The 14,457-nt window shown below is 45.6% G+C and overlaps 1 protein-coding gene across 4 annotated transcripts in view; it reads left to right on the forward strand.

Annotated features, from left to right (window-relative positions):
* Positions 1 to 14,457, forward strand: part of LOC134359788 (ras-specific guanine nucleotide-releasing factor RalGPS1-like) — a 756,496-nt gene that overhangs the window by 665,522 nt on the left and 76,517 nt on the right. For 2 of the 4 annotated variants that reach the window (XM_063073428.1, XM_063073427.1), the window contains 2 exons: positions 8,967 to 9,125; positions 12,544 to 12,670. In XM_063073428.1, the coding sequence (XP_062929498.1) occupies positions 8,967 to 9,125; positions 12,544 to 12,670 (286 nt within the window). The remainder of the gene's footprint in view (positions 1 to 8,966; positions 9,126 to 12,543; positions 12,671 to 14,457) is intronic. The other 2 variants (XM_063073429.1, XM_063073430.1) reach the window with 1 other exon arrangement.

A 14,457-nucleotide genomic window follows, 5' to 3' on the forward strand; every position in this document is an offset into this window, starting at 1 on the left:
GGTTCAGTCCTGGCCTCAGGAGCTGTCTAAGTGGAGTTCGCTTGTTCTCCCTGCTCACCCTGGCCACTGAACTTTCCTAGGGTCAACCTTTCCACAAGCTGCTGTATTCTAATGTGCCTCTCCTGACAGTATTGGTTGTGCTCCTGACAACGATGATAGTTTTGACTGTTAACCTACTTCAGTTCATCTGAAAAATGCTGCAGCTGATGTTCATCGATGATATAAAACCCTCTGGTGCTCCACTTCCTTCCCACAACACAAGGGCCTGGCAGCTGGTAGTTTAATTGTCCCGGGTGAGTGGGTGAGGGATAGGATCTTGAGGGAGTTGAGGGAAAGCGGAGAATAAAATGTGGGACTTGTGCAAATGGGTGGTTGATGGTTGGCATGGACTCAGTGAGCTAAAGGGCCGGTTTCCATGTTACATCACCCTATCACTCCAGAAGACAATGTCAGAATATTTCCATTCTTCATTTTGGATCCCCTTTTACCTCTTCTATACCTCTCACCAGTCCATCACCTCTCTCACGTGCCCCTCCTCCTTTCCTTTATCCCATGGTCCACTCTCTTCTCCTATCCAATCCCTTCTTTCAACCCTTTAGCTATTCTACCTATCATCTCCCAACTTCTCACTTCAATCTCCCATTCCTCCCATCCAACAAGCTTCTCCCTTCATCCCCCTCCCCCATCCAACAAACTTCTCCTTTCATCCCCCTCCCCCATCATCACCCTCCCCATCCAACAAGCTTCTCCTTTCATCCCCCTCCCCATCCAACAAGCTTCTCCCTTCATCCCCTCCCCCATCATCCCCCTCCCCATCCAACAAGCTTCTCCCTTCATCCCCTCCCCCATCCAACAATCTTCCCCATCATCCCCTCCCCATCCAACAAGCTTCCCCATCAGCCCCTCCCCATTCAACAAGCTTCTCCCTTCATCCCCTCCCCCCAAAAACAAGCTTCCCCATCATCCTCCTCCCCATCCAACAAGCTTCCCCATCATCCCCCCTCCCCCATCCAACAAGCTTCCCCATCATCCCCCTCCTCCATCCAACAAGCTTCTCCCATCATCCCCCCTCCCCATCCAACAAGCTTCCCCATCATCCCCCTCCCCATCCAACAAGCTTCCCCATCATCCCCTCCCCATCCAACAAGCTTCCCCATCATCCCCCTCCCCATCCAACAAACTTCTCCATCATCCCCTCCCCCATCATCCCCCTCCCCCATCCAACAAACTTCTCCATCATCCCCTCCCCCATCCAACAAGCTTCCCCATCATCCCCTCCCCCATCCAACAAGCTTCCCCGTCATCCCCTCCCCCATCCAACAAGCTTCCCCGTCATCCCCTCCCCCATCCAACAAGCTTCCCCATCATCCCCTCCCCCATCCAACAAGCTTCCCCATCATCCCCCTCCCCCATCCAACAAGCTTCCCCATCATCCCCCCTTCCCATCCAACAAGCTTCCCCATCATCCCCTCCCCCATCCAACAAGCTTCTCCCATCATCCCCCTCCCCCATCCAACAAGCTTCTCCCTTCATCCCCCTCCCCCATCCAACAAGCTTCTCCATCATCCCCTCCCCATCCAACAAGCTTCCCCATCATCCCCCCTCCCCCATCCAACAAGCTTCCCCATCATCCCCCCTCCCCCATCCAACAAGCTTCCCCATCATCCCCCCTCCCCATCCAACAAGCTTCCCCATCATCCCCCTCCCCATCCAACAAGCTTCTCCCATCATCCCCTCCCCCATCCAACAAGCTTCCCCATCATATCCCCCCTCCCCATCCAACAAGCTTCCCCATCATCCCCTCCCCCATCCAACAAGCTTCTCCCATCATCCCCCTCCCCCATCCAACAAGCTTCTCCCATCATCCCCTCCCCATCCAACAAGCTTCCCCATCATCCCCCCTCCCCATCCAACAAGCTTCCCCATCATCCCCCCTCCCCCATCCAACAAGCTTCCCCATCATCCCCCCTCCCCCATCCAACAAGCTTCCCCATCATCCCCCCTCCCCATCCAACAAGCTTCCCCATCATCCCCCCTCCCCATCCAACAAGCTTCCCCATCATCCCCTCCCCCATCCAACAAGCTTCTCCCATCATCCCCCTCCCCATCCAACAAGCTTCTCCCATCATCCCCTCCCCCATCCAACAAGCTTCCCCATCATCCCCCCTCCCCATCCAACAAGCTTCTCCCATCATCCCCTCCCCATCCAACAAGCTTCCCCATCATCCCCTCTCCCATCCAACAAGCTTCCCCAGCATCCCCTCCCCCATCCAACAAGCTTCTCCCTTTATCCCCCTCCCCCACCCACCGACCTTCTCCCTCATATGGTCTCACTTGTCACCTTCCATCTTGTACTCTATCCACCCCCGCTCTCACTTTCTTATCCTGGCTTCCTCTCCCTTCCTTTCCGTCCTGATGGAAAGTTTCATCCCAAATCTTTGACTCTTTTTTCCTCTCCACAGCTGCTGCTTGCCCTGATGAATTCTCCAGTATTTTGGTGTGTTACTCTAATAGCTTTCTGGGGGGTGGGACGTCAGCGTTGCATGATCTTACCATTGAGTGCAAGGCTAGTTCACTCAGCCCCGCCTACATCTGTGCCTCTTCAACACAGGAATCCAAGGAGTGAGAGTTGGGGAAGGGGAGGGAGTGGGGGCATAAGTAACACATTGGTAGCCAATAAGGTGGCCACTGAGTGAATGTTCATGGTCTCCTGCTGCTGCTATAGCCCATCAACTGCAAGTTTCAACAGGTTGTGCATTCAGAGATGTTCTTCTGCACACCACTGTTTGTGACTTGTGGTTATTTGAGTTCCTGTCACCTTCCTGTCAGCTTCAACCAGTCTGGCCATTCTCCTCTGACCTCTCTCATTCGCAAGGTGTTTTCACCCACAGAACTGACACTCATTGGATTTATTTTTGTTTTTGTTTTTTGCACCATTCTCTGTAAACTCTCGAGACTGTTGAGTGAATATCCCAGGAGATCAGCAGTTTCTGAGATACTCAAACCACCCCATCTGGCACCAACAATTATTCCACAGTCAAAGTCACTTAGATCACATTTCTTCCCCATTCTGATGTTTGGTCTGAACAACAACTGAACCTCTTGACCATGTCTGCATGCTTTTATGCATTGAGTTGCTGCCATGTGATTGGCTGATTAGATATTTGCATTCAGGAGCAGGTGTACCTAATAAAGTGGCAACTGAGTGTAGGTTATTCAAGGTCAATCAAAGTTGGGCTAACATCAATGGCATTCAAGCTTCCTTAGAAAGATTATGACTTTGTGGCTTATTGAATCCAATAACTTCAGTTAGCAACAATTGGACTCTGCTTATGTCATGTGGTAAAATATTTTGGGCGGATTGAAAACAAGTAGCACACAAGGGTTCCAGAGTATAATGTGTAAAAAAGATAAGGTGTTGGTGTTGGGGGCATCACAAATAAAACTCCTGGCTGTGTATATAAGCCACACGGAGAAATGAAGGAAAACAGAAACTCCAATTTGCTGGCGCCTGTATTTTGTGGTTCCATTGGGAGTTCTATTCCAGTTCTTTTGCTGTGTGTTACTCACCTCACAATGGTTTCCTTAACCTGCAGGCTAGTATTTTCTCACATCTCTCGTGCACAATCCTTCCTGAATCTTTAATAATGAAGGGAAAGAAACCATTTCTGCCAGCAGACTTCTGTGACTGCCAGCCTGTCTGCTCACAATGTACCCAGTATTAAAATTTAGTGCATTAATAATATAATTTGCCCAAACATCCCAGAGCACGAACAAATGGCCAATCACACCGATTCTGAAATAGCAGTAATAGTAACCCTGGTCCTTTTACTCATGTATTTGATTAATAGATCTGTTCTCTGGTATATTGGGCAGCACAGTAATGTAGCTGTTAGCATAATGCCATCGCAGCAGCAGTGATTTAGGATCAATTCCCACCACGGTCTGCAAGAAGTTTGAAATATTTTTCACACCTTTCACACACAATCCTTTCTGACCCTGTAATAATGACGGAAAGAAAACTCCGTGATTGCGTGGGTTTCCTCCGGATGCTCCAATTTCTTCCCACATTCCAAAGACATACGAGTTAGTAGGTTAATTGGATCGTAAGAAGCTACAGAGAGTTGTAAAACTAGTCAGCTCCATCATGGGTACTAGCCTCCATATCTTCAAGGAGCGGTGACTCAAACAGGTAGCGTCCATTATTAAGGACCCCCATCACCCTCTTCTCATTGTTACCATCGGGAAGGAGGTACAGAAGCCTGAAGGCACACACTCAGCAATTCAGGAACAGCTTCTTCCCCTCTGCTATCTGACTCCTAAATGAACCCATGAACACTACTTCACTTTTTTTTCCGTTGTTACACTATATTTAAATTAATGATTTAATATACATATACATACTTACTAAATTGAATGTTTTTCTACATTTATCTTGTATCGCATTGTACTGCTGCCACTGTTAACAAATTTCACAACGTATGCTGGTGATTTGTGGTTTTTTTTCCCCTTTCTCTTGGGTATCAGGTGTTGGTCTTTCCTTTTTATTTATTTTTATTTTTTCCTTTAATTGGGTTCTTTTGGGTTTCTTGCTACCTGGAATCAAACAAATCTCAAGGTTGTATAATTTATACATTCTTTGATAATAACCGCACTTTGAGTCTTTGAATCTTGAGTTGCTGCAATATGATTGGCATAGATATTTGTATTAACAAGCAAGTGCACGTGTGCACCTAACAAAGGTGCCACTGAGCATACACTTCCATGTGTTAGGAATTTGTTGTATTGTGTTGGTCAGCTTGTGGCATGTAACAAAAAACAAAACCATTCAACAATTGTAAAGAATCAATTTCTGCTGTGTACTGAAATTCCCCGGATAGTTAGACGGTGGAGAAAGCTATAAATTGTTATGCTCGGATTAATCTTGATTGTGAAATGATAATTACATTTTTTGTGACATTCAACAACTTGTAGCTTGTGTTTTTTTTAAAGAGTTGCCTTAAAAAGGTGCTTTGGTTTCTCAGAGCATGCTGGGTAAAACTTTGGCCCATTATTGGTTAATTGGGAGTTAAATGCACATCTTCCTGAAGATTTCCTCCTGCAAGAGTCTACCCACCAGTGCTAACTCCTCAGGACTGGCCATTTCCAACCAGTTTCTCTTGTCTTTTTCAAGACAGAGCACCAAACATTAACTTTATTTGCTGCTGACTCCTCCATCGATGTTTTTTCCAACTTTGCTGGGTGTAAGAAACAGGTCAGTGATCAGTGGAACCATGATGATCAAAGTTACACAGGTCCCACGTTATCTCAACACTTCCCCAATTCCATGACTGTTGCCACCATAAAACAATATGAGCAGAATCAGGCCATTCGGCCCATCAAGTCTGCTCCGCCATTCCATCAATCCCTCTCAACTTCATTCTCCTGCCTTCACCCCATAACCTTTGACACCCTTACAAATCAAGAACCATTCAACCTCTACCTTAAATATACCCAATGACTTGGCCTCCACCTCTGTCTGTGGCAAAGAATTCCACAGATTCACCACCCTCTGGCTGAAGAAATTCCTCCTCACCTCCGTTCTAAATGGACGTTCCTCTATTCTGAGGCTGTGCTCTCTGGTCCTCGACTCCCCCACCACATCCTTTCCACGTCCACTCTATTCCGGGTCTTTCAATATTCAGTACGTTTCAGTGAGATTCGCTACCTGTTCATTCTTCTAAACTCCAGTGAGCACAGGGCCAGAACCATCAAATACTCCTCATACGTTAACCTTTTCATTCCCAGGATCATTCTCATGAACTTCCTCTGGGCCCTCTCCAATGCCAGCACATCCTTTCTTAGATAAGGAGCCCAGTACTGATCACAAGGGTTAATTTCTTATGTCTCTTCCCCATCTCACTTTGTCTTTGTTTTAATTACCACAGTGTGAGCTAAGTAACATCCAGTCCTTTGAGTGTTTTTTGTCATTCTTGTCCAGAATCAGGTTTATTATCACTGATATATGTTGTAAAGTTAGTTCTTTTGTTGCAGCAGGTACAGGTGCACCTCAAGGGTGCATGATTATCCCACTGCTCCACTGTATCTACACCTGTGACTGTGTGGCTAGGCACAGCTCAGACACCATCTATAAATTTGCCGGTGACACAACTATCATGATGGCGGCCAGGAGGCATACAGGAGTGAACTAGATCAGCTGGTTGAGTGGTGTCACGACACCAATCTTGCACTCAGTCAGCAAGACCAAGGAATTTATTGTGGATTTCAGGAAAGATAAATCTGGAAAACAGACCCCAGTCCCAGTCGGCAGGTCAGCGATTGAAAGGGTGAGCAGTTTCAAGTTCCTGGGTGCCAGCATCTCTGAAGATCTATTGTGGGCCCAACATAGTGATGCAATTATGAAGAGGGCAGGCTGTGTTTCATTAGGAGTCTGAGGAGACGGTATATGTCACCAAAGACTCTCACAGATTTCTGTAGATGTACCATGGAGAGCACATTCTGATTTGCTGCATCACCATCTAGTATGGAGGCTCCAAAACATCAGATGAAAAGAGGCTCAAGGATTGTAGATTCAGCCAGCTCCATCACATACACAACCACCACCCCCCACCCCCACCCCCACCGCACTACTGAGGGCATCTTCAAAAGATGGTGCTGAAATCAAGGATGCTCACCATCCAGTGCATGTCCTCATTGCTACCATCAGGGAGAAGGTACGGAAGCCTGAAGACCCACACTCAATGTTTTAGGAGCAATTACCACCCCCCACCCCCGCCACCATCAGATTCCTGAACGGTTCCTGAACCCATGAACAATATTCCGCTTTTGCACGATTTGCAGTATTTATTGTAACGTACAGTAATTTTTCTCTCTTGCACTGTATTGCTGCCATAAAACAACAAATTTCTTGACATATGTCTGTGATAATAAATCTGTTTTTGATTCGGAAAATTACCCATTGAGTAATTTTCTTTTCACAGTGAATTACCCTTCAGAGCTATTACATACCCTACAGATGTCAAGGTTCAAGATTGTTTAATGTCAGTTCCAGCACACAAGTGTAAAGGAGAATGAAATAATTGTTACTCCAGATCCGATGCAGCACGATAAGAAAAAGAACACAATAATAAAATATGTAATAAATATAAATACATAAGATATCTTAGATACATCTTCCTAAAACAGCGTGGATAACTTCACTCACCTCAACACTGAACACAAACGATTGGCTCACTTTCAAGACTCTACAACTCATATTCTCAGTATTATTAATTAATTTATTTATTATTACTTTTTTAAAATTTGTAAAGTTTATCTTCTTTTGCATATTGGTTGCTTGTCAGTCTTTGTAGTTTTTCAATTCCTCCATTATACTTCTTTGCTCTGTGGTGAATATCTGCAAGAAAATGAATCTCAAGGTAGCGTATGTGTACTTCGATAATAAATTTACTTAGAACCTTGAAAATATTACAGCCTTGTTCTTGCTGAAAGAAAGCTTCTCCATCCAATTGATTCAATAAGCTGTTCTTGCTTACTGGCCTCGGAAACTGTGAGTTGTGGATTTAAGACCCATAATACAAGACGCTGCAGTACATTACCCAGTCTGGTTCTGTACCGAATCGTTGCGGGACTGAAGCATTAGTGGGCCTACTATCCCGATCAAACGGCTTGGTGGATGCGAAAGATCCCCAGACCAGTAACTTAGAGAAAGGTGAGGAATCTTTCCGGTGGGTAACATCTGTCCCTCGATCAGCATCTGATTTCTACCTCGCTGCTTATGGGAATTTTCCATCTGAAAGTTGGCTGATGTGTTTCCTACATGACAACTTTATTTACTGTGAAAAGCAAAAGGATTACCCTGCTCAGAATAGGATCATATTCTAGAAGGTTCTAAATGAGGTTTATGAGGCCCTTGCCAGGACTGGAAAATTATAGCAGTGTGGAAAGATTAAATACACTGCGGTTGTTTTCATTGGAATTGTGGAATTTGGGTCAGAGTCTTGATTGAGCCGGATAAAATGATGAAAGGCCTACACAGAGTAATCAGGGGGACATGATCAAGGCATTCAGAAACCATAGGGCTTATGTTTAAAGTTATTTGTAGCAGGATTAGAGAGAGATGAGGGACTGTATTTTCATCTACAGGCCGATGAGTTGTCTGGAGCTCACTGCCTGAAAGACTGGGCGAAGGAGAAATTCTAGTCAACTCCAAACCGTTTTTGTTAAAGTACCTCAAGCGATGCGACCTACTTAACCGGTTTAGGATCTTGTTCACATCCCCAGACAGCTCTCCTCTCCTATCAGATTCCTTCTTCTTCAATCCTTTACCTTTTCCACCTATCACCTGCCAGCTTCTTACTTCATTCCCCCTCCCTCACCCACTCACACTGGGTCTCACCTATCACCTGCCAGTTCATACTCATTCCCCCCACCCCACACCTTCTTATTCAGCACTCTTCCCCCTGCCTTTCCAGTCTTGATAAAGGAGGGGTCTTGAGAGGAAATGGCAACTGTTTCCTTCCCCCCAAAAGATGCTGCCTGACTTGCTGAGCTCCTCCGGCACTCTGTGTGTATTACCTGGGCAACTTGCAGCCTGTGTTGGTGAGCAACCTTGACAATGATTGGATGGGGCTGAGGCTTATATTGTCCAATAGGGGAACAGATTCACATCATGGCAGTCATGGAAACCATGAAATCTCTGGGTGATAATCATCTCCATTAATTTTTTTAGTATTCATCCTAATGGATTAGTTTCACTTTCAACTTCCCTTCTGTGTATGTGTTAACCAGATCAAGTCCAGGCACTAATACGTGCCTACTACTGTTTTGGTGGGGATGAAACTGCCGATTCCTCACACCTATGGGTTTGCCATTAGCTAACCTCCTCAGTTTAAGGTCAGTGAGGCATGAACGATTGATGCTTTTATCCTACATACAAAAAAAACGGAATTATCTCTTTCTTTCAGTTCCCTGTTCATTGAAAGTGGCTACACAGGTCAATAAGAAGGCTGGAAGCAGCAGGAGCAGACTTCAAATGAACTGTAACTGTGGGAACATAAGGAACCAGGCCACAGTTTATCAAAGGACCTCAATATCCAGCACAGCAGTGTTTACATCACCTGGTGGTAGGAAGTCAGGGTGTATAAGCAATGACAATAAAGTGGAATGATTTTAAATGGTGTTGGGGTCGAGAGGAGCTGGGAGTTTTGGTGCAGAAATCCTTAAAGGTGGCAGGGAATATTAAAAGACTGTTTCCCCGAGCACAGATCATCGAACATACACTCAGTATTAGTAATACTGTAACAGTATTAGTTATAGTGAAGCCACTTTATGACTTTTATTGTGTAGGATATGTATAATTTATGTTAAGTTAATACTGGGATGTACTTAAGAACAACGGACGGGAAAATCACTAATCGGTTTAATACTGTCACATACCGAGATACAGTGAAAAACCTTCAGCATGCCATCCAGAAGGACCATTCCAAAGCATCCATACATCGAGTTAGTACGAAGGGAAAAAGAATAACAGAATGCAGATGGGGGCCACAGTAGCATGGAGGTTAGCACAAGACTTTACAGAACCAGTGACCCAGGTTCAATTCCCGCCACTGCCTGTCAGGAGTTTGTATGTTCTCCCCGTAACTGTGTGCATTTCCTCCTGGTGTGCAAGTCTCCTCCCACATTCCAAAGACGTATTGTTTGGTAGGTTAATTGATTATTGTAAATTGTCCTGTGATTAGGCTGGGGCTAAAAACCAGGGGGTTAAAGGGCAGCACATCTCAAAGGCCGGAAGGGCCTATTCTGCCCTATTAAACAATTAAAATCATAAATACAGAATTACACATCCAAGTCAGAATTACACACACAAAATGCTGGAGGAGCTCAGCAGGTCAGGCAACTTCTACAGAAATAAATAAACAGGCAACGTTTCAGGCCGAGATCCTTCACCAGGTCTCAGCCCAAAACGTTGACTGTTTATTCCTCTCCATAGATACTGTCTGACCCACTGAGTTCCTCCAGCATCTTGTTTGTGTTACGCATACACATTCAAGGGTGGCGGTGTGGAGATTTGTCTCTACCAAAGGAGGCGTAAGGCACCCCTTCCCTCTGCTAGTCTGTAGATCACCCTTGGGCAAGGTGCAGCCCCCCGATCAGGGTTACGGCAAGCCATGGGAGCAGGTGGTGGATGGTCATATGAGCAGCTGGTGCATATCGCAAGCCTTGGTTGTGCGACCACTGATACCAGGCAGACAATTTCTGAAGAGTATTGATAATGGCTGGGGTCACCTGTCCTGTAAAGACACTGCCCAGAAGAAGGCAATGGCAAACCACTTCTGTAGAGAAAAATTGCTAAGAACAATCATGGTCTGGGAAAGACCATGATCGCCTACGTTATACAACACAGCGCATAACAAACGAACGACACAGAATGCAGAATATAAAGATCAGCTTTATTTTGCCACACGTACATTGGAACATTGAAATGTTCAGTGAAATGTATGTGTTAAGGGTCAACACAGTCCAAGGATGTGCTGGGGGCAGTGTGCAACTGTTGCCGTGCTTCTAGCACCAGCACGGCATGTCCACAACTTACGTACACGAGCCCGAACTTCTTTGGAATGTGGAAGGAAAGCAGAGCACCCTGTGTAAACCCACGCAGTCAAGGGGAGATCATACAAACTCCTTACAGACAGCGGCGGGAATTGTACCCCTGATACTCCACTGCTGGAGCTGTAATGTGTAACTACCACGCCGCCCCTGTATATATAGTGTTACAGTTGCAGAGATAGTGTAGTGCAGGTAGACGCTGCTAAACGCACAGAAGATTCTGCAGACGCTGGAAATCCAGAGAAATGCACGCAAAATGTGGGGGAACTCGGCAGGTCAGGCAGCATCTATGAAGCACGATAAAGGGCCAACCTTTCAGGCCAGGACCCTTCGTCAGGACTGGAAAGGAAGGGGAAAGAAGCCAAGTAGATGATAAGATTCCACGATGAGGTGGAATGTGGGATCAAGAGTCTTATTGTGCAAGGGTTGCATGCAAGAGTCTTCTTGGGCCAAAGGGACCGTTTTGTGATGAATTCCTCTATGACTCTAAACCGCTGATTCAGGGGCATTTGGGGAGAGATGCTCCCCTTTTAGAAAACAGAGTCACTGTGTAAGGGCATTCCACACAGTTCCGGGGCCAAGATTGCTGCTCTAGGGTGAAGTAATTCTCTACATTTCTTCGCCTCTGCCAATCAGTTCCCACGGCTACAGAGGGTGCAGTTTTAGGCCGTGAGGGTAAACGTAGCCACAAAGTAAAGAAGCAGTTTAGTCAGCTTTACGAAATCCACAACTGCTGGCATTGTTTTCTGGTGACCTAACGTTATTTTAGTGTATTACAATGTAAAAACATATTTCCAGGCTGACAGTGATAGACAGTGCAATAAAATCCTGTCATTTCCTGTGGTAATTGAGCTGGGCTTCTTGCTAACTCTGCATCTGCAGGAATGTTGAATTCACGTTGGTAAGAAAGGAATGGAGATTGGCAGTGCAGTGAATTGCATTGATGTTTTAGGAACAGCTTCTTCCCTTCCGCCATCGTTTTTCCAAACAAGTCTGTGAACCTATGAACACTTCCTCATTATTTTTACTATTGTTTAACATTATTTTCTACAGTGTATACACTTAGTGTCCACTGCATTAGTTACCACCTGTACCTAATAAAGTGGTCACTGAGTGTATGTTTTCAGCTTTCTGCTGCTGTAGCCCATCCACTTCAATGCTTGACATGTTCTGCATTCAGAGATGTCTTTCAGCCAGCCACTGTTGTAATGTGTGGTTATTTGAGTTACTGTTACCTTCCTCTCAGCTTGAACCAGTCTGGCCATTCTCCTCTGACCTCTCTCATTAACAAGACTGCTGCTGTCTAGATTTTTTTTTGTTTTTCACACCGTTCCCTGTAAACTCCAGAGACTGGTGTGTGTGAAGATCCCAGGAAATCAGCAGTTTCTGAGATACTCAAACCACTTCATCTGGCACCAACAATTATCCCACTGTCGAAGTCATTTAAATCACATTTCATCCCCATTCTGATGTTTGGTCTGAACAACAACTGAACCTCTTGACCATGTCTGCATGCTATTATGCATTAAGTTGCTGCCACACGATTGGCTGATTAGATATTTGCATTATCTAGCAAATGTACAGATGTACAGAATAAAGTAGCCACTATGTGTGCTTCCTATTGTAATTTTTAGTGTATTTTATGTATTGCACAGTACTGCTGCCACAAAACAACACATTTTATGACATATGTCAGTGGACATTTCAGGCCAAGACCCTCAGTGAAGGTCCTTGGAAAAAGCGGGAATGTGGGAGGGTAGTTGGTCTTACTGTGTCGAGGGAGCCCGTCCGGTTGCTTGAGGCAATCATCTATGTACAAATCTGCTTAAAAAAAATTTCAATTCAAGGGCTTGAGTTTTGACTTGGGATTTAGCTTTACTGTCAGCTCCTTCACTCCCCTTTTGAGTAAACAGTCCTTCTTGTCTCCTCCAGGTCCCTCCGAGGTTTCGGCGTCAGTGAGGTACAGCCGGAGACCCACGTGTCCTGATGCCTCCTTCTCGGGGGGCCTCAGCACCCCTCCGGTGCCCCGGCATAGGAAGAGCCACAGCCTGGGAAACAAGTGAGTGGATGCATCTCTTCACCTTCCGGGGAGCCCTGCTGCTGGGTATGGCCGGGGCACCGGGCAGTAATGCCCAGGCTTTAGTCAGCTTGGATCGTTCAGACATCCCGCAGGACAGGGAGTTGCTCTGTGTCCTCGTGAAGCAGCTCACTCTGGGTGGAGGGCAGCGCACACACAAAATTCTGGATCACCTCTGTAGGTCAGGCTACACCTACGGGGGAATAAAGAGTCAATTCTTTGGGCCAGGGCCCTTCGTATGATGAAGACACTTAGATTATTCACCTGCCTATCATCTCCCTCTACTGCCCCTCATCCTACCCTTTCTCTCCTGGTCCACTGTCCTCTCCAATCAGATTCCTCCTTCTTCAGCCCTCTATCTCTTCCACCTATCACCTCCCTGCTTCTTACATTATCTCCCCTCCCCCAATCAACTGCCAAATTCGGAACTGTACTCCTGTCCCACCTTCTTATTCTGGCTTCTTTCCCCTTCCTTTCCACTCCTGATGAAGGGTCTCACGCTGAAGTGTCAACTGCTTATTCCTCTCCGTAGATGCTGCCTGGCCTGCTGAGTTCCACAGCATTTTACTCTGGATTTATACTCTCGAGCGGGGAAGAAGTATGGCAAGCATGCCGAAGGTGGCACGTGCAGTTCTCGCGTGGCATGCAGAGTCGCCCCTCAATTCTTTAAACCCCACCCATAACGAGAAGATGCACAGCCATGGTCTTTACTGCCTAATGAAGCTGCGATTGTTTTTCTACAACCCCAAGAACAGTGGAACATCTCACACCGGCTTTGCACACGCTAGATGGCTGCAAGAACACGTTACACAGAAGAGTACAGCACAGTGCAGGTCCTCGATCCACCATGTTGTACCGGCCTTTTAACCTTCTCCAAAACCAGTTTAACGCTTCCCTGCCGCATCACCCTCTATTTGTCCCTGATGTACAGTACCTACCTTTACTACTATCCCGGCAGCGTGTTCCACGCTCCCACCAGTCTCGGTGTAAACAAAAATCCTCTGACATCCTCCTTCTACTTTCCTTCAATCTCTTTAAAATTATACCCTCTTTAACGAGCCATTTCCACCCTGAGAAAAAGCCACTGGCTGTCCAGTCTATCAGTCCCTCTTTTCATCTTAAACATTTCTATCAAGTCACCCCTCATCCTTCTCTCCAGGAAGAAAAGCCCGAGCTCACTCAAATTCAGGCAGTAATTCAGACAGTATCCTGGTAAATCTCCTCACCCACATTGTTAGATGATATGTTTTCAAATCCTTGCAGATTATGGTGTACACATTAGTATTTGATAGTAAATGGTTACAGTAACAATACTATTTAGAAATTACTGTTATTTTTCAATTGTTGTTTTAAAAGATTAATATTAATACTCTTGGAACAGGTTTTCTAAAATGCTTCATTTATTTCAATCTGTCTCTGTAATACTTTTATTAATACAAAAACAATGAATACATGTGAATAAACAACAGGACCTTAAGACCATAAGGTATAGGAGCAGAATTAGGCCATTTGGGTCTGCACCGCCATTTCATCATGGCAGAATCATTTTCCAATCTCCTGCCTTCTCCCCGTATCCCTTCATGTCCTGACTAATCAAGAATCTATCAACCTCTGCCTTTAATATATCCAATGACTTGGCCTCCACAGCCACCTGTGGCAACGAATTCCACAGATTCACCACTCTCTGGCTAAAGAAATTCCTCATCATCTCCATTCTTCGACTCCTCCAACATAGGAAACAACTTCTCCACATCCACTCTATCAAGGCC

This window comes from Mobula hypostoma, chromosome 21, assembly GCF_963921235.1.
Source record: "Mobula hypostoma chromosome 21, sMobHyp1.1, whole genome shotgun sequence".
NCBI lineage: Eukaryota > Metazoa > Chordata > Chondrichthyes > Myliobatiformes > Myliobatidae > Mobula > Mobula hypostoma.